The sequence below is a fragment of the Chlorocebus sabaeus genome, chromosome 28, assembly GCF_047675955.1.
Source record: "Chlorocebus sabaeus isolate Y175 chromosome 28, mChlSab1.0.hap1, whole genome shotgun sequence".
In the NCBI taxonomy this organism is placed as follows: domain Eukaryota; kingdom Metazoa; phylum Chordata; class Mammalia; order Primates; family Cercopithecidae; genus Chlorocebus; species Chlorocebus sabaeus.
In genome coordinates this window covers 12,042,130-12,066,033 of record NC_132931.1, presented here as the reverse complement: position 1 = coordinate 12,066,033, position 23,904 = coordinate 12,042,130, and the positions used below count along the sequence as shown (strand labels likewise).

General features: G+C 60.8%; 2 protein-coding genes across 10 annotated transcripts; one reads left to right on the top strand and one right to left on the bottom strand.

The window, feature by feature from the left end:
• The first annotated feature begins 1,180 nt into the window (after positions 1-1,180).
• GNB2 (G protein subunit beta 2) lies at positions 1,181-6,587 on the top strand. The gene is made up of 10 exons (XM_008018524.3): positions 1,181-1,358; positions 3,595-3,740; positions 3,967-4,005; positions 4,124-4,230; positions 4,775-4,838; positions 4,921-5,083; positions 5,175-5,241; positions 5,520-5,721; positions 5,814-6,030; positions 6,112-6,587. Exons 2-10 carry the CDS (start codon positions 3,684-3,686, stop codon positions 6,216-6,218), a joined length of 1,023 nt encoding a protein of 340 aa, XP_008016715.1. The 5' UTR covers positions 1,181-1,358; positions 3,595-3,683; the 3' UTR covers positions 6,219-6,587.
• Positions 6,588-6,921: 334 nt separating this feature from the next.
• On the bottom strand, positions 6,922-21,700 carry GIGYF1 (GRB10 interacting GYF protein 1). Of its 9 annotated transcripts, none has more exons than XM_037990432.2 (28): positions 21,518-21,700; positions 16,712-16,968; positions 16,005-16,131; positions 15,864-15,928; positions 15,616-15,721; positions 15,393-15,522; positions 15,200-15,295; positions 14,917-15,028; positions 14,710-14,818; positions 14,419-14,459; positions 14,065-14,235; positions 13,599-13,852; positions 13,394-13,499; positions 12,760-12,897; positions 12,464-12,561; positions 12,120-12,291; positions 11,847-12,013; positions 11,634-11,734; positions 11,429-11,554; positions 11,231-11,331; positions 10,966-11,048; positions 10,721-10,861; positions 10,426-10,647; positions 10,007-10,194; positions 9,740-9,900; positions 9,490-9,653; positions 9,282-9,411; positions 6,922-9,189 (listed from the first exon to the last, which is right to left on the bottom strand). In XM_037990432.2, the coding sequence occupies exons 5-28, from the start codon at positions 15,648-15,650 to the stop codon at positions 9,137-9,139; spliced, it is 3,099 nt and encodes a 1,032-aa protein (XP_037846360.1). In that variant the 5' UTR covers positions 15,651-15,721; positions 15,864-15,928; positions 16,005-16,131; positions 16,712-16,968; positions 21,518-21,700; the 3' UTR covers positions 6,922-9,136. The 9 variants fall into 9 exon arrangements, with proteins under 9 accessions (XP_037846360.1, XP_037846362.1, XP_008016712.1 ...); XM_037990434.2 differs by having other exon boundaries at positions 10,007-10,191; XM_008018521.3 differs by having other exon boundaries at positions 16,005-16,968.
• Between the last annotated feature and the right edge of the window lie 2,204 nt (positions 21,701-23,904).

Below are 23,904 nucleotides of genomic sequence, written 5' to 3'. Positions count from 1 at the left end.
AGAAAAAGAAAAAGAAAAAGAAAGAAAAAAGAAAGAAGAAAGAAAGAAAAAATGGAAAGAATGTTAGCACTTAATTTCCCAGCATTGTGAGACTTAACATATGTCAGCCTGGGCAGCATAGGGAGACCCCACCTCTACCAAAAATTTAAAAATTAGCCGGGCATGGTGGCTGGGGCATGCCTGTGGTCCCAGGTACTAGGGAAGCTGAGGCAGGAAGATCACTTGAGCCCAGGAGATTGAGGTGGCAGTGACCTACCATCACGTCACTGTACTCCAATTAAAAAATAAGTGTGGGGCCAGGCGCGGTGGCTCACGCCTGTAATCCCAGCACTTTGGGAGGCCGAGACAGACGGATCACGACGTCAGGAGATGGAGACCATCCTGGCTAACACGGTGAAACCCCGTCTCTACTAAAAATACAAAAAATTAGCCGGGTGTGGTGGCACACGCCTGTAGTCCCAGCTACTTGGGAGGCTGAGGCAGAAGAATCGCTTGAACCCGGAAGGCGGAGGTTGTAGTGAGTAGAGATCGCACTCCAGCCTGGGAGACAGACTCCTTCTCAAAAAAAAAGTGTGGAACTCAATAAATATGAGGTGTTATTACAGTGGCAAGCCCTGAAAGGGGGTCTACAAAAGCCCAATGGGCGAGGCTGAGGAAATGCCTGGGCACGACCCTTCTCATGGCATTCCCGGGGCGCCCGCATAAGCCCGTACCCACTCACGCTCGGGGACTTTCTCGGAATCGCGCTTCTTCTTCGAGCCGCCTCGAGGCGCGCCCCGTCCAGGTCTCTTTAGCTCCGCCCCCTGATGAGGGGGCGTGGCCTCCTCAGGGCCGGGGCGTGGCCCAACCGGGAAATGGGCGTCGAACTCCCCTTCCCAGTCTGGAGCCACCCAATCAAGGCGGGGCGGGAGACCGATCACGTGACCCGCAAGCGGTCTCACCCTCCTCATGTGCCAGTACCACCTCCTCCAGTCCCAGAGGGGGGATGTCTTACTCCTTTCCAGGAAGCAAACCCTTTATTTGAGTACGGTTTGCGTCCACATAGCGTGAGGGTGAGATCTTTGGGAGCCACTGGGACCGTCTTTGCCCCCTCGGTGGGGTTTTGTCTCCTGGCTTCCCCTAAGTGCGAGGCAGTTGGTCTCGCCCAGCCGGGTCTTGGGCGCGGCGGCGGCAGCCGCGTCACTGGCGGGCGGGATCCCTCCGCTCTGGGGAGGCAGCGCTGGCGGCGGGGTTGGGGCCACTGAGGAAATCCATCCGCGCCGCCGCCGCCGCCGCCGCCGCCGCCGCCTCCGCCGCGGAGGAAGACAGCGCCGCCCGCGCGCCGCCAGCGACCCCGCCGCAGAGTCCCACCGCCACAGGTACCTCCGCTGGCAAAAGGAGTCCTCGCGCCCCCCAGCCCCAATTTCCCGCAGGGGAACCTCTCTTCCTTCGGTCTTCCCGGGCTGGCCTCCTGGGAGCGGACGTAACTCCCCAGACCTCCCCTCCCTTCCTATCTGGCCCCGTCGCTCCCAAACCCGGAAGGGGAACCGGGGGGACCCTCGCCCCCCACGGTGCGTGCACTTCCCCGCACCATCAGCGAAGTTTTTGCCCGACCCCAGACCCCAGCCCAGCCCCGACTGCCTCTTGCTCCCTTGGAAGTTGGGGGGCTAAATTCAGGGCTTCCTCTAGGCCCCGCCCCGCCCCCTTTCCCCACCGCCACCCTCCCGCCTGCCCCCGGGGAGCACCCCTCGTGTCCTCCACTGTCGCACCCCTGCCGGCCCTCGCCTTGCACAACCCCCAAATCGGGGAGAAGCAGGCAAGGCCGCGCGCCACCCTTCCTTTAGTCTCCACCCTACCCCCGATTTGGGTTCTGCTCGTGGTTTCTGGCCCCACTCCCCGAAACTGGAGCCCTCGGCGCCCTATTCCCTTTACAGATCCCCACCCGAAGCCCAGCTCCCAGGCACCCGCCCCCCGCCCAGCTTTCTTTTGGGCAAAATGGAGGTCGTGGGGGCTGGAGGGCCAGGCCCACTGCGCTTCGCAGCGCCGCACCAGCCCGCGCCTTCCAGCTGCCAGATCCAGGGACCCTCCCGTCACCTCTCCTGGGCCCCGCCAGACCTGCGGAGGCGGTGGCACCCCCATTTATCTATGAGACCCTGGCTGCTATATCCCTAGAATCTGGGGGCTGCTGAGGGCCCTGCGGGGTGATGGGGACCGAGGGCTGAGAGCGTCGCCCCCGCCCCCAGTTTCTTCCTCCAGCCCTGCTTCCTTCTGCCCTGGGCCTCCGGCGGTGCCGCCAGGCCTGGGCTGCTAGTAGCTGGAAGAGGCTTTGTGCGGGCCTGGGGGTTGGGTGGAGTAAGGAGTTCTGCCTGCGCCCCCCACACCCCGATTTTGAGGGTCACCCCCTGGCACTGGCGTAGAAAGCTGAACTTACAAGGAGGGGAAATGTCAGTGGGGAATAGGAACGCCCTGTGCCTGGGGGAAGTGGGAGCTGGGTGGGGGACGCCTGGGTCGGCCGAGTGCAGTGTGTACGGCCGGATCGCACAGGTGTCCCGCGGGTGGGGAAGGACTCAGGCGCCCGGAGCGGAGCCAGCCAAGCCTCTGGGGCCCGGGCGCGAGCCCGCTGGCTGGGCCCCCCAGGTGTCCAGGGCGCCGGGGCCGGGCCGCCTGGGGCCTCCTGCCCGCGCCTGGGAGAGAGCAGCTCCGCGCCTCGGGGCCGGGGACCTCGTTGCGGAGCCGTAATTACTCGAGAGCGGCTCCCACGGGCTTTCTGCGGGCGCGGCGGGGCGGGCGGTCTCTGCGCTGGAGGGAAGCAGCGGCTCGGGGCTGCCTTCCCCGCCGTTGTCACCCCCACCCGCGGCGGAAGGCTAATGGGGCGCAGCCGGACCAGGGATTATCCGGGGTGAGCTGTCCAGAACCTATTAGCTCCCAATCGGCTTTTCCCAAATCCTGTAAACAGCCACCCGGGCCGGTTCTGGGGAGGGGCGGGAGCCTGGGTCGGGCGGGGGCGATGGGGCCGGGGGTGGGGTCACCCACCCTACAGGTCTCAGCCGTGGATGCGGTTGCCTTGGCAACGGGGCTAGGGTGGGGGCATTTCACCAATGAGGTGCTCTCGGTCCGGGTGACGGTTGCCTAGGCAACCCCACGAACAGCCCAGCTTCCCCCTCTGGTCGCTCCCCCCCACCCGCCACCGTCGAAGCTGGGGGTGTGTGTGGAGGGTGTGCGCCTTGTGGGGTGAATTTCAAGAGGCACCTCCCCTTTTAAAATTAGGTGCTTGGAGGGCGGTGCCGGTGCGGGCTGGGGCAGACGCCAGGTCTGTTTTCGAAGGGACACCCCCCCCCCCCCGAGTTCCTGCCGCGGGTGTCCCGCCCGGGCTGTGTCCGAGGGAGGGGTTTCCCCTGCGCTTCCTCTTGCACTTCCCGCTCCGTTTCCGGGGGGCGGGAGGAAGATTGGGGAAGTCGGCTCTTACTCGGCGACGTCTCCGTTGCCGGAGACCCTGGTTGTGCCGCCGCCCCTCCCCCCTCCCCTTGCTTACCCCTTCCGGGCCGTGCTGCAACCCCGCCTTTCCCCCCACTTCCCCGGCGGCCTCGGGCCTGACGTCAGCCCTGCATCCCCCAGGCCTCGGGCCAGCGGCCAGGAGCTGCCTCCCCCAGCCCCCGTCCCGCGGCCCCCAGCCGCCCCCAACCCCGCCCCACGGGCCCGGCGCCATGAGTGAGCTGGAGCAACTGAGACAGGAGGCCGAGCAGCTCCGGAACCAGATCCGGGTGAGGGCCTGGTGCGGTATGGGCCTGGTGCGGTATGGGCCGGGAGGTGTGTACACCTCCCGGTGCCCTGGACCGGGCTGGGTGAGGGTGTTGGTGGGGGAAGGGGGAAGGGGGAGGGAGGGCTCCTTAGTGGCTCAGAATCTGATTTTGTCCACTCCTGTCTTCTCGCCCTCTCCTACCCGTTCTACCTTCTCTTGCATCTCTCTGGCTCTGCCATTCCCTATAGGATGCCCGAAAAGCATGTGGGGACTCAACACTGACCCAGGTGAGGGCACTCGGTGGTCAGGAGGTGACTGGGGTTGGAGGGGCAAGGATCGGAGGCTGCTGCTTACTGCAGTCCTGCTACCTGGGCCTCCCCGAGCCCATTCTGTCTCTACCTCCAGATCACAGCTGGGCTGGACCCAGTGGGGAGAATCCAGATGAGGACCCGGAGGACCCTCCGTGGGCACCTGGCAAAGATCTATGCCATGCACTGGGGGACCGACTCAAGGTGTGTGTGTGTGCGGGCTGGCGCTGTGGGCCGACTTTCTAGCAGGCTGTGGGAGCAGCCTCTGATCTGGTGGGGTGAGTAGGCCACCAGAATACCCAGAGTATGTCTGGAAATAAGATGACTCCCAGACATGCCCGCCAGACCTGGACAGGCAGGACCATGCTGGTGAGAACTTGTGGGCTGCAGCTGGAGACTGTCTCTCAGGTGGCTCATACCTGTAATCCCAGCATGTGGTGAGGCCAGGGCAGGATCACTTGAGCTCAGGAGTTTTGAGACCAGCCTGGGCAACATAGTGAGACCCTGTCTCTACTAAAAATTGAAAAATGAGCCGGGTGTGGTGCTTGCCTTGTAGTCCCAGCTATGTGGGGGAGGCTGAGGTGGGAGGATCACTTGAGCCTGGGAATTCCAGGCTGCAGTGAGCTGTGATGGTGCCACTGCACTCCAGCCTGGACAACAGAGACCCTACCTTCTCCTACCCAGTGGGAAGGGGGTGTGTCTTGCTTTCATGCCATCCTTCTGCTCTCCCTGCACCGTTCCCCACCAGGCTGCTGGTCAGCGCCTCCCAGGATGGGAAGCTCATCATCTGGGACAGCTACACCACCAACAAGGTAGGGTGGCACGGGCTGGGGGGTGGGGCAGGGTCACAGGGCCCTGACTGGCTCTGACCCTGGCGCTGCCCCTGCTCCACAGGTTCACGCCATCCCGCTGCGCTCCTCCTGGGTCATGACCTGTGCCTATGCGCCCTCAGGGAACTTTGTGGCCTGTGGGGGGCTGGACAACATCTGCTCCATCTACAGCCTCAAGACCCGCGAGGGCAACGTCAGGGTCAGCCGGGAGCTGCCTGGCCACACTGGTGAGGGGCCTGGCCCGGCTAGCACCCTTTTTGGGGTCGGGAGGTGCACTGCCCTCCGTGTGGAGACCTGGCTGACCAGCTCCTTCCCCAGGGTACCTGTCGTGCTGCCGCTTCCTGGATGACAACCAAATCATCACCAGCTCTGGGGATACCACCTGGTGAGGCTCTGCCAGGGCTGAACAGTCTGGGCGAACTCACACTTCCTGCCTCAGGGGCCACTGTCCCAGTGCTCAGCACGCAGTGTGCACCGTAGTCTCCCTCTCCTGGTGGGCACTAAGGGGTCAGGGAGGGATGCATCCCCTCCCCACCTAAGGCTCTGACAAGAACCTCCCTGAACCCTTTCACAGGGTTGGGCTCACGTGGTGGGGCGGGGAAGGCAGGGACTCTGTTCTTTGCCCCGTCTCTTATCTTTTCCTTCTTCCTGTCACCTCTCCAGTGCCCTGTGGGACATTGAGACAGGCCAGCAAACAGTGGGTTTTGCTGGACACAGTGGGGATGTGATGTCCCTGTCCCTGGCCCCCGATGGCCGCACGTTTGTGTCAGGCGCCTGTGATGCCTCTATCAAGTTGTGGGATGTACGGGATTCCATGTGCCGACAGACCTTCATCGGCCACGAATCTGACATCAACGCGGTGGCTGTGAGTTCTGGGGCGAGTTGGGCCAGGTCCTCTCTACCAGGCTCCTGGCCCTGCCCCTCGCCCTCACCCCATCCCGGTCCCGTGTCCTGCAGTTCTTCCCCAACGGCTATGCCTTCACCACCGGCTCTGATGACGCCACGTGCCGCCTCTTCGACCTGCGGGCCGATCAGGAGCTCCTCATGTACTCCCATGACAACATCATCTGTGGCATCACCTCTGTTGCCTTCTCGCGCAGCGGCCGGCTGCTGCTCGCTGGCTACGACGACTTCAACTGCAACATCTGGGATGCCATGAAGGGCGACCGTGCAGGTGAGAGCTGGGGGCCCAGGCTGGGCGGGTGGGGACCTGGAGCCTAGGCCAAATGAGTTCTGACTTCTCCCTTCCTCACAGGGGTCCTCGCTGGCCACGACAACCGTGTGAGCTGCCTTGGGGTCACCGACGATGGCATGGCTGTGGCCACTGGCTCCTGGGACTCCTTCCTCAAGATCTGGAACTAACGGCCCCACCCCTGCTGGGCCCAGGCCGGGAGGGGCCCTGCCCACGCCCACACTACAGGCCAGGGCTGAGGGGCTGGGCGCACTCCCAGCCCCCTTCCCTGGGCCACGGGGCCTTGGGTCCCTGCCCTCCCACCCAGGTTTGGTTCCTCCCGGGGCCCCCACTGTGGAGATAAAAAGGGGATGGAATGGGGGAAAAGGAGGGGCAGGAGGCCCTCATCCTTCTGCTGCCCTGGGGTTGGGGCCTCACCCCTCTGGAGGGCCAGAGGCAGGAGGTGGAAACCCCAGGGGCTGGCTTTTTTAAAACTGGTTTTATTTTAATTTTTATTATATTTTCAGTTTTTCCATAAAGGAGCCAATTCCAACTCTGTACCTGGTCTCTGCCCTTGCTGTGTCCTTGTTTCTGAACTTTGCTGCCTGAGGGCTGCTGGGGGTGTGGGTGGCCGGGAGGGTATGGGGCCCACCAGGCAGCTGGGGCTGGGGACGGGGTCTGCACTCTCCCTCAGAGCAAAGCCGAAACCCCAGCCCAAAGCCGTCCATCCAGAGGTTGTTGGATAAGCAGCCCCCCGCCGTGGTCTCCCCCATCAGGCTGCTGACCAGAGCCAGCCTGACCAGACGGACCCTGCTTGGAGCTCCTAGTTCCCAACTCTGCGCAGAGCCACTCATCCCCATGGCTCTCCCCAGATAACGAGCAGTGGGGGCGGAACAGGAGAACACACACCAAGTTTTATTGGGAGAAGGGAGTATTTACAGGAGCAGGTAAAGAGGGAAGTCACACAGGGTGGAGAGGGGGTGGGGAGATTGTGGGTACAAGGCAGACAGGGAACACAGCGACCCCTGCACCCACCCCAACCCCAGGAAGGGCAGGGGAGCAGCTAGGGCCCAGGAAGACCGGGGCCGGGGGAAGGACAGCAACAGGGTCTGAGTCCCTGGGCAGGGGGGCTCAGGGGCTTGTAAACATTGACCACTCTCAGAAAGGGATGGGGGTGGGAGAGGGCTCCCCCTATACTTCCTCACAGGGTTAAGGCCTCTCCAGGCTCATGGGCCCCCTAAATCCAAAGTCTCTTTAGCTGGGGAGAAGGGGCAGGAAGAGACAGGAAGAGTGTCCCCCTTCCCCTGCATTGGCTGCAGCAGGGGTGGGGGGTTACATTCAGTCACAACAGGAGTCTCCCCCACACCTGGCGAGAGGGAAGGGGAGCTGGGGGCCAGCAGCAGCAAACACTCCCCCCGGCCCGTCACCCCTTATTGCTTTAGAGAGAATATTGTCTTTTCAGGGACGCTAACACTGTGGGAACCAGGGAGAAGCAGGTGGGGGCCCCCCACCCCGAGGCCAGCTTGATCCCCCAACACTGACCTAGTTGCCACTTTGGTGCAAAAAAAAAAAAAAAAAAAAAACCCTAACAACAAAAAACCAAACACCATCTTTCTGGGGCTAGATGGGGAAAGAAAGGGGCCACTCCCCACGTCCCCAGGGCAGGAGGGAGAAATACATTCATGGAGGGAGGCAGTGGCGGAGCCTTGCCCTAATACTGCACTCTGAGCAATGAGGTCAATGGGAGGAGCTGGATGAGAAACCCAAAAGACAAAACTGTTACAAAACCCAAAATGGGTGGAGACGAACGCAAGTAGGGGACTGGGAATAAGAAGTGGGTGAGCAATAGAAGGGGCAGTCTCCCCTAACCCAGGAGCCGCACGCTTCTCTTCACCCCAACCTTACCCAACGGTAAAAAGCGCATCATATCAGACCCGGGAGATCTCCTGCTCCTCTCCCATTTGGTCGGCGGAGGGGTCAGGTGCAGAGCTGGGTGGTCCATACCTCACAAGCTGGCTGCAGGCTGGGGCCCCAGGTGGCAGCCCCTCCACTGCAACCCTAAGCGCAAAGCCACCCACTCCTTGCCTTTGAGGCCCCTCCTCCTGCCCCCTTCACGGGAGAAACAGCTCAGCCTTCTCTCTGCAGCCTCCGGAGCAATCATCCACCCCCGCTGCTCACAGAGGTGAGGCAGGAGCCAGGCAGGGGTGAGGTGGGGGCTTGCGGCCCAAAGAATACATTCACGTGGCAAGGCAGAGAGCTGGGGCTTTCAGGTTCAAACCCAGGGTGTCCCCCAAAATGGCAGCGGTGGGGGACGCCCCTCACCAGGGCCAGAGTCAGAGTCCTGCTGCCCCACCCTGCCAGCCAGAGAGGTTGGCACGGCCTGGCCCCTCCCATCTACTCGGCCAGCACAGGATGGCAGCCAGAGAGCTGGGGCAGCTCTTCCAATTTGTGCAACTGTCCCCCAAAGCAGCGAAGCCAAGGGGCTACTTTGGCCCCACCCCGGACACCTCAGCCAGCCCTGGCGAAAGGAGCTGCTCACAGCGGGTCCAGTGGGCGGGGCTCAGACAGGCCTCCTGTGCAAACTGCTGGCCCTCAGCCTCCAGTTACCCCATGGCCCACCTTCCGGGGGGTAAGTGTGGCCTTGGGGGCCAGGCAGGACAAGTCCACGGGGCCTGTGTCCCCACTGCCCCAAAATAACAGTGTGTTTTTTCTTTCAGCCTCCTAACCACTTTTTTTTCATTTTTCATCTTTTTTCTTAAAAAAACAAAACACAAAAATCCTCTGTGGACCTTCCATCGTCACACCCACTATCCTCACAGCGGGAAGGGGTGTTTAGAGTCTAGTTTTTAACAATATTTTTGCCTCTCCTAACTTTTCTTCAAAGTCGTTTAAAATTAAAAAAAAGTAATAAAAAGAAAACCCCCTCCCCCAGTCTGTAAAGTGCCTCGTGGTGGGTGAGTTAAGGTGCATCGTGTGTTTGTAACAAGTGCTGGGGACCCCGCCCCTGCCTCCTCCTCTGCTCCCTGCGGGGAGCTGCAGGCTGGGACCCTCGGTCCATGCCGCCGCAGCCGCCCTGGCCTACAGCCCAGGGGCTGGGGGTCCGGGCTGGTCAGTAGTCATCCACGCTCTCGATCTCACCAGAAGATCCGTGCAGGGAGTACCCTGAAGCCGGGGAAAAGCTGGGTCTGAGCTCTCTCCTGGGCTCCTCCTGCCCTGTGCCAAGGAAGTCCCGCTCCTGCCCCAGCCCAGCTCACCCAGGATGCTGGGGTCTGAGTGCAGCATCAGTGCCCGCCTCTTGGCCTTGCTGCCCTCCCCGGGGCCGAGTTTGGTGCTGTGGTTGGCCTGGAAGGCCGTCTGCAGGGAGGCGCTGCTCAGCCACGCCTCCTAAGGCAACGGAGAGGAGGGTGAAGGTCAAGAAGCGCCAGGCAAGCCCACCCCAGCTACTGGTGCTGGGTGCCTCACCTGCTGCTGCTGCCGCTGTTGGCTGGCTTTCTGCTTGGCCCTCCGCTCCAGGAATTGTTTGGCAAATTCTTTGGCTTCCAGCGTGTCCCCCAGGCAGGAACGGATATAATCGTGGACATCATAGGGGGATTCCACCTCCTTGAGGATCGCTACAGCCATGGGCACTGCAGGATGAGCGAGGGCTGTCAGGGCCCCCTGGCCAGGTCTGGAGCCCCAGGCCCCGCCCACTTCCTGGAAGCCGCTCACGCACCGTCCAGGCTGCCTGTGGCGCTCAGTGTGTGCAGCATCTGCTCACACCACTGGGTGAAGCCATCCTGGGGCCTGGGGATGCCCTGCAGCAGCTTCAGCAGCTTCTCTTCTTCCTCTGTCTTTTTGCGAATGGGCCGACCTGATAGGTGGCTGTACGAGTCACTGAAGGGGGTGGGTGAGTCAGGGTCGGAAATCAGCTGGCGGGGGGCAGGAGAGTCTGCCACCTTCCCTCCCAGGGCCACCCCAAGCCTCCAGGTGCCACGCCCACCTGAGAGATGGGCTGCTCCGGCTGTTCTTCAGGCCGAGGCCGCGGACCAGGCTCCCGCCGCTCTTGGGGGTGTCCTCCCAGAGCCCCAGACTGCTGCTGCCGCCCCCACTCTTGTCTGGCCCGCCCCACAGCGGCCCAGCCTCAGACACCCACTGGTTCAGGGGGGCAGTGCCCAGGCCCCCAAGCTGCTACAGATGGCAGAAGATCAGAGTGGCTCAAACAAAGGCACCCCAGAAAAGCAGACAGGGAGGCTTGTTTAGGTGGCAAAGGGACAGGGGTGAGGCGAGGGCCACAAGAGCTGTTGCCATCACAGGAGGGGCTGGGGTTTGGGCTGCACAAGTCTGGGCTTAGTGATCCCCCTCCCTATGCCACCCTGGAAACCGCTTGGGGGGGTCCTGGGAGGTTCCTGGCCTGCTCACCACTCGGTGGTTGGGGGCCTGGGCCCGAGCTGGCTCCCGAGGTGGGGGCTGTTTGTGCAGCTGCCGCTCGCCCTCCAGCTGCAACTCCAGGAGTGTCTTCATGGACAGCCCCTGCTTGGCCAGGCCAGCCCAGAGTGGGGGCGGGGAGCTGGGCGCGGGGGGCACGGGGACTGCCTGCTGCTGCTGCTGTAGCAACTTCAGCAACAGCTCCTGCTGCCGCACCTAAGAGGGGGACACAGTGAGGGGACCTGACGAGGGCTCTCTCCCCAGCCAGCTGAGGCTCGGGAGCACCTACCTGCTTGCGCCTAAACAGCTCTTCCTCCTCTTGCCGCCGCTTCTGCTCCTCCTGCTGCTGCTGGCGGCGCTTCTCCTCCCGGCGCTTGCGTTCCTCTTCCTCCCGCTTCGCCCTGAGCTCCACTTCTCTGCGCTCCTGGAACTGAGACCAGTGGCTGATCAGAGGAGAGCTGCAGGGGACAGCTTGGGGCCTGCCTTGGTCCACCCTTTCATTCCCAGGGCCTCAGCCCCAGGATGCCTACTCACTTTATGTTGCAGCTGGAGTTGTTCTAGAATTGGACCCTGAGTCGAAGAGTTAATTGGTATGTCCCAAAGACTGGCCTCACCACCTGCAGGGGGCAGGGGGCAGAAGCAGCTGCAGGTGGGCACTTGGGCCCACTGATCCAGTCCAGCCGCAGCAGTGGGCTCCCCAGCCAGAATGGCAACTAGGGGTGCAAGGGTGGGGAGCAGACCCCGGACCCCAGTTCACCCGGAGACTGCCTTGGGGGTGGGGGCCAGGCAGGCCACACACCTGACTGTGATGAGGCTGAGGTATGTACGTCCCAGAGGCGGCCCGAATCCGGCACCGACAAGGACCGGCTCATCGTCGGGAGCAGGTTCTGGTCCCCGCCTCTGAGGAGCAAATCGTGGATTCTCAGGACCCCAAATCCATCTCTGGTCTGCCCCCGTTCCCTACCCTGTATCCTGAGGGCTAGCATGCGCCACGCACCTGGGGGGTTTGAGCGCCTGGAGCTGCTGCAGGAATGCCGTGAGCTGCTGCTGCTGCTGCGGCGGCGGCGGCGTCAGGTCCCCCAGAGCTGCCTTTTCTCGGAGCGCGCATTGTGGGAGCTGGCGGCTGCAAATGGGACAGTGGAGGTGGTGGGCCACAGAGCCAGCTCCGGGCCTTCTCCCAGCCCACCCCAGGCCCCCCATACCTGCTGACCAGCTGAAGAAACTGCTGGTGCTGCAGCTGCTGGTACAAGGCAGCCGCGGCCAGCTCCTGCTGCTTCTTCAGCCGCTCCTGGTCCATGTTTCCCTGCTCGGGTGAGAGTTCGGCCAGTGCCCGCAGCAGCGAAGAGGGGACTCTGCTGGACTCCTGCCCGCACCCCTTACACCCTGTCCCTCCATGTAGGGGAGAGGCGGCTCACCAGCAGTGGGGGTGGTGAGGGCCCTGGGGCGAAGGGCACACGGCCCCACATCTTGATCACCTCGCCTAGAGGCTGGAAGCCCTCATCACAGCCCCGCTTCACCAGCAGTGACATGGAGAAGTAGCCAGCCTGGAACCACTCTGCCATCTCCTGTGTCGTGAAGGGGCCTGGACAGGGAGCAAGGGAGCAGGAGAACCACTGTGGTCACAGGGTAGGCCAGAGACACCCTGAACCAGAATGGCCCTGAGCAGCCCTCCCATCCCACACAAGTACCTTGGATCTCGCCCTGCGGATCCTTGTAGAACCACTTCCGGGCAGCTCCATGGCTGAGTGGGAGGGCAGTGGCGGCTGCAGAGTGGCGCAGGCCCTGGGTCTGCATGGCAGCTGTGAACTGCTCCTCCTCCAAGGAGCTGTCCTGCAGGGAGGCCACCAGCTTCTCCGCCTCCTGGAAGCCCAGGAAGAGAAGAAAGTCTCAGCTGCCAATCTCAGCAACATCAGGATAGGGATGGAGCTTGGGATGGGGATGGAGCTTGAGCTGGGGCCGGGGCCGGGGCCAAGCAGGTCAGGTGGTCAGGAGGAGTGTGAAGGGTCCCTCCCACTTTCTCAGGCCCCCACACCTGCTGCAGGTGCTTTAAGCCTTCATCATCCTCCAGATCTCCAGGTGGGCCAGCAGGGGAGCCCACCCCGGGACTCAGCTGGATCCCCCGAATATCATCTGGAAGGCATGAGGACAGGAGGTGGAAGGGAGGGCGGCAAGGAGACAAGATAGCCTCCGCCCACCCTCACTCCAGAACACTGAGCTCTTGCCATGGCTCCTCAATGTGAATGTCCTGTGTGCCCACCCCCACAAGAGGGGACCACTTTCTCTCACAGCCCCAGGGCACCCGGGAGGTAGGTCATCCTCCCTTCCTACCTTCGGCCACTGGGGGCTCTTTCTCCGCAGCTTCGTCCCCATCCCCGTTTGTCCCCCAGAGTGGGCCCAGGGTGGGTAGTGGGGACGGGGAGCTGGACTTCTCCTCCTGAGGAGGCAGTGGGGTCAGCTCCTTCCCACCTAGAAGAGGAAGATGGCCAGAGTTCAGAACCAAGGGCTGGGCCTGCCACGCGAGTGAGCACAAGCCCTTGAGTGTGTGGCTGGACCCGCGGGTCACCCTCCCCCGGGCCAAGTCCACCACTGCACTTGGGTCAACTCAACTAATGGTGGAGTGGGAATGCGGTGCCCTGACCCTTGCCTCCATGTGCCAGACACAGCAGGAACGTATCAACACTGCACACCACCACACAACCCCGCAGACTTCACCGCAGGTTCTGCAGTTTCTTCAAGGGACTTTCAAAGGTCATTCTGATTATGCCTGATTTTTATCTGGTACACTGCCTTGAAGACACGGCTCTGCTACCCCCTGGTTCCTCCCCACCTCTCAACACTCTTCTTCCACTTCTAAGTAGCCTAATCCTACAGGTAGGTGGGCAGCAAGTGCCCAGCCTGGCAAAGAACCCCCCCATGCCAGCCCGGCCTGGCCCCAGGCCCGCTGGGCACCCCACAGGCTCACCTGCCTCAGGCCCTTCCTCCTCTAGCCCTTCGGAAGGCTCCTCCTCCTCCTCCAGCCCTTGGAAGTCCAACTCCTGCTCCTCAGGAATGGGCTCCTTGGGGCCCTTCTGCATGGGGCAGGGGTGGGGGGCAGAGAACAGCTGGGTGGGTGGGGAGGAAGAGGACCCCAGCAGGGCAGGTTCCCACCCTCGCCTCCTCGCAGATACCTTGAGAGGCAAGAAGGCCCCAGAGGCATCAAAGGTGCCCATTTCTTCATCCTCATCGTCCAGGCACCACTCTGGGAGCCCATCCTTGTCCTCCTCAAAGCCGTCAGGCACTCGGCACCGCCGCAGGTGAGAGCTGCCTCCCCCTCCCCGCCCCTCCTCTTCACCACACCCGCCTCGATCCCCTCGCAAATCAAATTCAAACTTGCGCCTCCGTTCCCCATGTTCCCGCCAGCCAGCAGAGCGGGGACCGCCATCTGCGCAGGAAAAGTCAGGGAGAAGAAGAGTGGGTACCCAAGCGAAGCTGGCGGCCCTCTCTGCTGCAGCTCATGGAGCACCTCCAGGGCTGCTGTCCCAGCCACTCCCACACCAGCCAGCCTCTGCTACCTCCCAGGGGCTACAGGAGCCCACCCTCTGAGAGTTCCTGCTCCCCACTGCCCCCACCAATGCTACTGGGCCCCAATCTCACCAGGGCTGGCAGAGCGCCAGCGGTCGCCATCTCGCCGGGGCCCTGCCCCAAGCCTCCAGCTGCCCTCCTCCTCCTCCTCCTGCTCCTCCCGTAAGGAGCGCCAGTTCTCGCTGTCTGAGCGGGCATGCTCCTTCCTTGGGCCAGCCCCTCCCTCCTCAAACCCACATCGTGCTGGGAGATGGAAGAGAGGGGTAGTTATCAGAAAGGCAGCGTGGTACCTGGACCCTCAGGAAACGTGGGGGGCCAGCTCCAGGCCCTCCTGCCCCCAGCACCTCTGAAATAAACACCCTCAGACTGGGCCACCCATCTTGATCCTCCCCGCTGCCCCGGCCGCCGCCCTCCGCAACCTCATACCTCCATCCCGCCTTGCTGACTTCTCAAACCGCCTCTCGCCTCTGCAGGAGGAGAAACGTGTGGGTCAAAAACAGTACAGCCTCCCCACCCACCCTTTGCGACCACCCCATGCCTTGTCCACTGTGCCCTGAGGCAGTGGAGGGAGGGAGGGGACAGAGGAAACCAGGGGTCAGGAGAACAGGGATCTCTGACAGGGCTTATCTGGTAGGCCTCTGTTACCCTCTAGCAACAGGAACCAGGCCTCCCTCCCTGGCCTGCCCTGCTCTATGCCACACCCCCTCCTGACCCCACCTGTCATCCCAGCTCTGGCTGCGCTGGATCTCCCGGGGGCTTCGTCCAAAGGCCCCATCACCTTCTTCGATGCTTCTTTGGTAAAAGCAGCTGTCACCGCGGCCACGGCCTAGATAAGAGGCCAGATGCACACTGAAACCTGCTGCACGTCCTCCAAGTCAGGGACCCTGATCTGCCCGCCCCCGGGACACGCCATCACCCCTCTACCTCGGCTCCGCGTGCTGCCCCTGCCTCGGGAGGTGCCAGTCAGGGGGGGGCCAGCCCCTTTCCCCATCAGCCTCAGCACAGCCACGCTGTTCACTGACAGGGAGAAGTTTCTCTGAGGAGGGAGCCAGGGGCGGGAGTGAGGACCCAGGCACCTGACCACCCCCACTCCCACCCCACAGCACCCTCCCGGCCTGTCTCCCCAGCACTGGCCCCTCTCCTCCTAGCCCGACTCACGGCCACCCCTCCCGGGCCCCCACAGCCTCAGCTCCTGGCCTGGCCCCACCTGTTCCTCCTCAGTCAGCGGCTCCAGGGCCAGGGGCTGCAGTGGCTCATCCTGCAGCACCGCGGCAAACTCCTTGTCCTGCAGCTCTTCTGGGACCTGGCGGTGGGGTGGGACAGCCAAGACACCACATGCTGCCAGATCCCCTCCATAGGCAGAGGCCACCGCCGCCAACAACCCTCGCCCACGCACCCACCTTGTTCTCCTTGACGTAGAGGGCCAGCATCTCCTCTCGCCCATAGCGGTAATCAGCCAGCTTGTATTTGGGCATGGCAGGGGACGGGGGTGGGGAGGCCACGCTGCCGCCCCCAGACAGGGCCCTGAGCCTGGACACGACACAGAGAGAAGAAGACAGAGGTCAGGGCAGCCTGACTGTGCTTTCCCGAATCTCCACGGCAGCCGAGGCACATGTGACTCACCACTCAGGCCCAAAGTTGAGTGTCTCTGCTGCCATCGTGGGGCTGGGCGTGTTTCTGAAAGGCCGGGGGTGGGGAGGAGGGGACCTGGCGTTCACTCTCCTAACACCTGTGGGGGAACAGGGCCATGGAGAACAGCACACGAAAGAGACCTTTCAAGTGCAGGGAGGACACCCCGGGGTACATCCTGGTAGGCATGGCAATGCGCCCCGGACTAGCTGGTGGGTCACCTGGGGTCTAAAAGGACTCACCTGAGCCAGCCACGTGGCCACTCACACCATGAGTTACCCAGAGATGAGTCCAGACGGTGAAAGACCTGGGGGAGGCGAGGAGATGGGAAGCTCGAGTCCTTCCGGCCTCCGTGGGGCAACCTCCCTCGGCCCAGGGCTCACCTGGCAGCCTGGCCCAGGAAGCAGGAGGGCAGGGGCTGGTGCTGGAGTGAACGAGGGTCCCCAAGCCACTGGGAATTGGTCTGGCCTCAGTAGAGCCTGGGAGCGACCTTCACATCTGGGAAAGACCCTTAAGGAGAGCAGGGGGGAGGAGATAGGGTTCAGGACAAGGCTCTATAGCAGCCCTGCCCTGCCCTGCATGACGGGAGAGGTCCATTTGCCGGGTGGTATCTCTGGGCATCAGCACCCTCACCACCCTCTCTGGGAGGCTGAGACAGGAGGTGCAGTGCAGAACTCAGGGAGGGAGGCAGCCGAGGCCAGGATGGATGTTCAAGGCAAAGATAAAACAAAAACAAGCAAGCAAGCAAAAACTCACTAGAGCCACAAATAGCTTACAGAGAAAAGGTCAGTTACGGAGAGAAGGATTAGAAATAAATCTAGGAGCAAAATTCTTTCCTTTATGAAAAAAATCACAGTTGGCTGCTCAGAAGCTCAAATCCAGGGGCTTGGTCTAGGGAGAAACCCGGTGAAAAGGAGCAAGAGGTGATTCTAGGGCCACAGACGGGTATATGACGAGGCTCCAGGCAAGCCTGAGCCAAGGCACCTTGGGCTGGTTTCCCCCACAGGAATCACACCCAGACTACTGCCCCCCAATCAAGAACGGAGGCTGAAACAACCAAGCCACCAAGGGAACAAGGATCTCAGGATACCGGCTGGGAAGCAGCCTCTGGCACCATCAGGTGGAAATAAGGTCAGGGCAATGGAGGCTGGTGGGGGTGCAGCGGCAGCCTGTTCCTCTAAGGGACGATGGAGGGGACTCTCAGGAGGAGGCGCATCCCTGGGGACCCGGGCAGAGGACTCAGGTGGGTGGGCGGGATCCAGGCGCTGCAGAGCTGTTGTCACTGGCTGGGAGGGAGGCTGGCCCGGCTTGGTGCTGCAGCTCCCATCAACTCCAGGACACCACAGTCTGGGAAAGAAGAGGAAGGGGGTTCCACCAGGGTGCTAAGGGGGAAAGGCCATCAGCCCCAGCTGAGCCAGCAGCCCACGACAAGCCGAGGCCTGCTCAGAGTCCCAGCACCCCAGGGGGAACCACAGGGCTCAGAGGCAACCCAGGGCCAGGGTGGCCTCCCCTGGGGCCTCTCCCTCCTCAGCCTCGGCTGGATGCTCCGGTGGTGGTGTGCTCCACGCCACGCAAAGCCACCAGCCTGTCACTGACTGCAGGTGGCCTCCTAGAGCAATCTGGGGACTGGATGAGCCTTGAGGACATGATGCTAAGTAAAACAGACCAGCCAAAAAAGGAGAGTTAGACCTTACTCTCTCCTTCATGAGGTCTCTAGAGCAGTCACTCACTGAGGGAGGAAGGTAGAAGGGCAGCCACCAGGGGCTGAGGGGACAGGGAACTGTTGCTGAAGAGCCCAGAGCTTCAACTGAGGAGCAGATCCTGGGGCCGCTGGTAGTCAGGGCCAGACACCAATGTGAGTGTACTCAGTGCCACAGAACAGCACAGTTAGAGACAGTTAAAGTATCTAAATTTTGTTGTATATTTTACCACAATAATCGCTTTTTAAAAAAAGCTTTAGGGAACAAAAGGTATCTGGAGATAACCACCGCATACCTAAGTTTTCCCCATTCCAAGAAAAACACCCCACATTCCTTCAAACCAGCCTCAAAAGAGGCTGTTTTGAGCCTCCTCCAGTTCATTCCTTCTAGAAGGCCAGAAGCTCATCCTGCAGGCATGAGGGTGGGAGAGGGTAGAACAGAAAAGGGACCACCTGGCCAGCACAATGGCTTATACCTATAATCCCAGCACTGTGGGAGGCTTGAAGAGAGAAGTCCGAGACCAGCCTGAGTAACAGAACAAAACCACGACTCTACAGAAACAATTCTAAACATTTTTTTAAAAAGAAAAAGCAGCCAGGCGTGGTGGCTCATGCCTGTAAACCCAGCACTTCGTGAGACCGCGGCGGGAAGATCACCTGAGGTCAGGAGTTTGAGACCAGCCTGGCCAATGTCGCAAAACTGTCTCTACTAAAAATACAAAAATTAGCCGGGCCTGGTGGTAGGTGCCTGTAATCCCAGCTACTTGGGAGGCTGAGGCAGGAGAATCGCTTGAACCCAGGAGGCGGAGGTTGCAGTGAGCCGAGATCGCGCCCCTGCACTCCAGCCTGGGCATCAGAGCAAGACTGTCTCAAAAAAAAAAAACAAAAAAAAACCTAAAGTGATGGCCTCACACTGCCCCCTGCCAGGCGCAGCAAGGGCAGCTCTCCTGGGTGCCTCCGGCTGGAGTCCCCCATCCTGGCTGTGTCTTGCCTGCAAGGGGCACACAAAGGGGGAGTGGCTCATACAGCCTAAGGACAGCGACACCAAGACACGGGAGAGAGCAGGCCCAGAGCAGGAAAAAGCCCATGCCACCTACCTTCTTGGGAAGAAACCAGGAGACTGAGGTTAACTCTCTAGGCGCCCCCACAGCAGGGTCTGGTGCCGGAAGCTGGTGGTGCCTGGCCCCATCCTTGGACTAAAGGAACTAGTGGCGCAGCTGCAGGCCACCATGGGGCTCCCACCCTCCAACAGGTTCTGGACTGGGGGCCCCTCTGCTCCTCAGGGGGCTCCTGGCCAAGTCTGGAGACATTCTGGGCTATCACCACTGGGCAGGGGGTGCACAGGGCATCCCCACAGCCAAGAGCTATGTGACTCCAGATTCCAAGCACGCCGGTGCTGAGACGCCCTCCTCTGCACCACAAGCACGGGCAGAGCCCTCGGGGGTCTACTGGGCCAAGGGGAAGGCAAGGGAAGCCAGGTGTGTGCAAAGCTGGGTCACTCTCCTCTCTGAACAGCAGGGATATCATTCCCTAATTACACTGTCCCACGAGGGAAATCTGAAATCCTGCCAGGAGGAAATCTTTGAGAAAAGAACAGATTTTTTTTTTTTTTTTTTTTTTTTTTTTTTAAGAAAAACTGCCTAAGTTTGTCTATTGCAAGCTCTCAAAGCCAGGCATCTGATCCCTGTCCAACGAAGACAAGAGCAGGAGGTGGCGGGGCGGGGGATGGGGGACCGCCACCTGCCCGCCTCAGCTTTTCCGGCTGAGCTTTCTCAGCTCAGGGTCTCCTCCTCACAGGCCCCTTCCAGCCTGTCCCCCGCCCTGGCCCTTCCCTCAAGCCTCGCCCCCTCCCCACCCCTTCTCTTTCTCAGGCCTGTCTACCCTCAGTCCCCCCAGCATCTGAATCAATGCTTTTGAAAGACTGCCCCCTGCCGGAGACAAGGGGCGAGGACATGCTGGGCCTGGGTGCTCCAGCAGGCGCCAGGGCGCGGGAAGGGAGCCCGCTCTCTGGGGCTCAGAACTCAAGGGAGAAGGAAAAGATGGAGAACAGGCGGTTCCAGTGCACATTCAGCTAAGAACATTATCTCCTCACTCCATCACCCCTAAAATTAGCTCCAACACGGAGCACTGTGCCTTGGCACAGAACAGTGCCACTTAAACAGAAGCAGAGCCCCCAGTTCCCCAACACTGGAGCGACCGCCCAGCCCCAGGCCTGCTGGAGGGGACCTGGGCCTTTCTCAGAATGGAGGTTCTCCAAGCGTGGTAGGATGAAGACGCTGAGGCTTAAAGAAGAGATGCAAGCCCGCGTTCCTCGCGGCCGGTCAGTTATCCCTGCTCTCTCCTCTCTGAGCCATCCCAGAAAATCACACCACCGCTTGGCAACTGCCTACAAGTTAACAGTTTTTAAGCATTTTCACTCTGTACCTCCTGTGATCCCTTTTGCCCACTTGCCCAGCCTTGGGCTCCAGCCAGGGAAAACAAGGAGGAAGCTGCTCCGACAGTGTGCCCCGACATCCTCGACACTCTATGCAATACTGGAGGTGTGCACGGTGGCAGTAATGACCATCCCAAACTCTCAAGTGTTACTCTGTGAGTTTGAAGCCATTTCACATTTGTTAGACTTTCAACCTCCTTCATCTAGCCGCCTCCTCTCATCTTCTCTCCTCTATAGTGGGCTATTTTTCTTTTTTAATTCCCAAATTCTAATAGCACAGGTAAAAGTTAGGGCTAACGCATCCGATCACGGACACAAGACTGATGTGTCCAACAGGAGAACAAGCTAGTTCAGAAGTTTAAGCACATGGTCCACTTGACTAACCACCACATGGGACCCTCAGGGCCCCTGGTTCCCAGGCAATGGCAGGGAAACCAAGTCCAGGTCTACCCCCAAATCCTTCCCAATGACACGACAGACCGCTGGGGTACCAAGACCTACAATCTAAGAAAATCAGATTAGAGCTGGCTAGCCTGGTGGAGGGTGGCTAGCCTAGGTCTGCAAAGGGCACAGGAAAGATGGGAAGGAGAAAGAACCCCAAATCCCCCATGTCGACAGCAAAGAAGAGACCCTTACTGGTACCACCGATGGTGTTTCCATGCCAAAGGCCAGGGGTTGGTGGGGTTCTAAATCAAAACTGCTATATGGACTCGAAGGGGCAGTGCAAAGAGGATGGGAAAGCTGACGATCTTCCAGAACAACACTTTGAAAGGCAGGAGGGAAGTAAGGCTTGGGTGATTGGAAAAAAAAAAAATTCAATCCAACTAACAAGTCTTTATGTAGCATCTCCCAGTTCCTGGCACTAGGATACAACAGACCTAGAGTCTCACCGGGAAAGCGAGTAATGACTGTGTAACAGAGGAGACAAACAAGGGGCTCTTAAAAAGTTACTTGGAAATTTTTTTTTTTAAGGCAAGGTGTGAGAGCTGTGGCCAGGGAGCTGCTGCACCGAGGGGCATGAGCTGGGAAGGGCCTGGCCTGGGACGGGGAGGTAAAGCAGCCTCTGCTATAGAAGGTGTTTCCCGCGGTTGGGCAACTGGGAAGGAGACCCCAATGACCCAGCACTAAGATCACCGGAGCGAAAGGAAACGGAGGTGAGGAGGACTCAGGCGAGGTGCCTGGGTGGAGGAGAAGGCTTCCATGTTGGCCAAAGTCGTGGAAAGCCTGGACTTGGGGAACCGCAAGGCCCAGCTCGTTCCGAGGGGAACCCAAAGGCGCGCTGGGGAGAACTCCGGGGAGCGCGGGGCCCGGACACCTTAGGACGCTAGGGTCGGGGGCCCCCAGGCGGCCCACAGCAGGGCTTGGCAGGGGCCCGGGGGCGACCGTTAGGAGCGCGGGGGTGGAAGGCGGCGGGCCGGCCCGGGAGGACGGCGTGCCCTTCAGGGAGGGGCGCCAGGTGCGCGGTGGTCGAGCGGTCGCCCCCCAAGCCGGGCGCCGGCCTCCTGGGGCCTCCCCGAGGCTGGCTGGCTCTGGGGGAGGGTCCCGGCGGCGGGGAGGGGCCGGAGCGGGCGGGAGGGCGGGCGGACGCACCGGGCGGCGGCGGCCTCGGGGAGGAGACGGGGGAGGGTCCTCGTCGGCGGCCCGCGCGCTGGCTCCAGCGCTTCGCTAGCTCGCGGGCTCGGCGCGGCCGCCGCGGCGTCGGGGGCGGGCCTGCCCCGGGGCCGGGCTGTGGGCTGGGGGCCGCGGGAACGCCGGGCGCTTACCGCGGGCGGCGCAAGGGTCCAGTCCGGGGCGTGGGCGGCGCGCGGCGGGCTGGGGCCGGGGACGGCGGCGGCGGCGGGGGAGGGGACGCTGGCGCTCCCGCGGCGGCCGCTCCTCTGTGTTTGTGTTTGTAGCAAGATGGCTGCCCGCCTCGCACCACGTGACGCGGACGCGGGGCCGCGGGGCCGCCCCCTCCTCCGCCGCCGCCGCCGCCGCCGCCTCCCTCCGCGGCTCCGGCCCGCGCCGCCTCTCCTCGTGCGCTCCTCGCGTGCCCCGCGCGCCGCTGTCCGGACGCCAGTCGCCCCCGACAGCCCCCACCTTCCCGCCTCGGCACGTGACCCGGGCGCCCGGCTGGTCACGTGACGTGGGCCCCCAACTGCGGGCGGGGTCGGCCCCGGAGCGGCCCCTTCTCCCCACCTCCTCCGACCCTGCGACGCCCGACCCTTGGAACCGAGGCCGCGGCCTCCCTGGCGGTCCAGTTTCCTCCAGGAAGCCCGCCTGGATGACAGGAAACAAAATCCAGAACCCTTCATCAGGCGTCCTGGGATGTGTGAAATAAGTGGCTCAGGCAGATGAGTTGACTCTCAAGAGCCTCTTTTATTTTTTTTTCTTATTATTTATTTAATTATTGAGACAGCGTGTGGCTCTGTCGCCCAGGATGGAGTGCAGTGGCGCGATCTCAGCTCACTGCAACCTCCACCTCCCGGGTTCAAGTGATTCTCGTGCCTCGGCCTCCCGAGTAGCTAGGATTACAGGCACACACTACCAAGTTCGGCTAAATTTTTGTATTTTTAGTAGTGAAGGGGTTTGCCATGTTGGCCAGGCTGGTCTAGAACTCCTGCCCTCAAGTGATCTGCCTGCCTCGCCCTCCCAAAGTGCTGGGATTACAGGCGTGAGCCACCGCGCCCGGCCTCTGTATATTTATTTTTTTGAAGCAGGGTCTCACTCTGTCACCCAGGCTGCAGTGCACTAACCCAATCTCGGCTTACGGCAGCCTCCAACTGCGGTGTCTCAAGCGATCCTCACATCTCAGCCTCCCGAATTGATGGGACTATTAGGTGTGCATCATTGTGCCCAGATAACTTTTTTATTCTCTGTAAAGATGGGGGCAGGTGGCGTGTCTCACAACATTGCCCAGGCTGGTCTTGAACTCCTGGCCTCAAGGGATCCTCCTGCCACAGGCTCTTGAATAGCTAGGACTACATCCGTGTGCCACCACAGCCAACTAATTTTTAAAGCTTCTTGTTTGTGTGTTTTCCAAGACAAGAGTCTTGCTGTCGCCCAGGCTGGAGTGCAGTGGCGCGATCACAGTTCACTGCATCCTCTGCCTCCTAGGCTCAAGCAATTCTCCTGCCTCAAGTGCCCTGAGTAGCCAGGACTACCAGGGCACACTACCGCGCCCAGCTAATTTCTTTTTTTTTTTTTTTTTTTGTAGAGACAGGTTTCCCCCATTTTGCCCAGGCTGGTCTTGAACTCCTGGACCCAAACGATCTTCCTCCCAAAGTCCTGGGATTACAGGCATGAGCCACCATGCCTGGCCTCTCAAAAGTCTCTGTTTCTCTTACAGAAGGATGTTAACACTGCTCTGCGCCCCACCCCCGACCCCCAACTCCACACTCTTCAGTGAGTGCTCTAAGAATTAAAATAAGTGAATGTGAAAGGCTTTGACAAGAGAGAAACTGCTATGCAAATGTGAGGTGACTGAAACCCCCTTTGTTTAAAAAGAGGACTTTTCAAGAACGACTGGCTGAACTTTTTCAGGGCTGGAAAGTTCCACGTATGCTTTCACCTTTTTCATTGGAAGTTACTCCAGAATGTATACCTTACTGCTGTCGCCCAACACAATGTAATCCTCAAAACCAGGAAAAGGTAAGTTCATGACCTGGAATTTGAGTGCCTGGTGTCTTGCCATGATAGAGTGTTGACTTCAGGAACTATTATACCTGGAACAACTTTTGTTTTCCCCACCAAGTACCACTAGGCTTCTCTGCACTAGGAGTTTTCCTGTTTTCCTTTTTTAACTATTTTATTTATTTAAGAGACAGGGTCTTGCTCTGCTACCCAGCCTGGAGTGCAGTGGCACAGTCATGGCTCACTGCAGCATCGACCTCCTAGGCTCAAGTGATCCTCCCTGCTCAGCCTCCCGAGTAGCTGGGACTGCAGGGAGTGGCACACCACTATGCCCGGGTATTTATTTATTTATTTATTTATTTTGAGAAAGAGCCTCACTCTGTTGCCCAGGCTGGAGTGCAGTGGCGTGATCTCAGCTCCGACCCCAGGTTCAAGCCATTCTCGTGCCTCAGCCTCCCAAGTAGCTGGGATTACAGGTGTGTGCTACCATGCCTGGGTAATTTTTGTATTTTTAGTAGAGGGGGTTTCATCATGTTGG

Bases quoted from the DNA above. Each gene is read 5' to 3' on its own strand.
- GNB2 (XM_008018524.3), top strand. From the start codon at position 3,684: ATGAGTGAGCTGGAGCAACTGAGACAGGAGGCCGAGCAGCTCCGGAAC. The intron at 4,839-4,920 runs GTAGGGTGGCAC...CCTGCTCCACAG, and splicing joins ACAGCTACACCACCAACAAG to GTTCACGCCATCCCGCTGCG. The intron at 5,242-5,519 runs GTGAGGCTCTGC...TCACCTCTCCAG, and splicing joins AGCTCTGGGGATACCACCTG to TGCCCTGTGGGACATTGAGA.
- GIGYF1 (XM_037990427.2), bottom strand. From the start codon at position 15,650: ATGGCAGCAGAGACACTCAACTTTGGGCCTGAGTG. The intron at 11,332-11,428 runs GTGCGTGGCGCA...TTTGCTCCTCAG, and splicing joins CAGGCGCTCAAACCCCCCAG to AGGCGGGGACCAGAACCTGC. The intron at 11,049-11,230 runs GTGTGTGGCCTG...TGCCCCCTGCAG, and splicing joins CTCAGCCTCATCACAGTCAG to GTGGTGAGGCCAGTCTTTGG.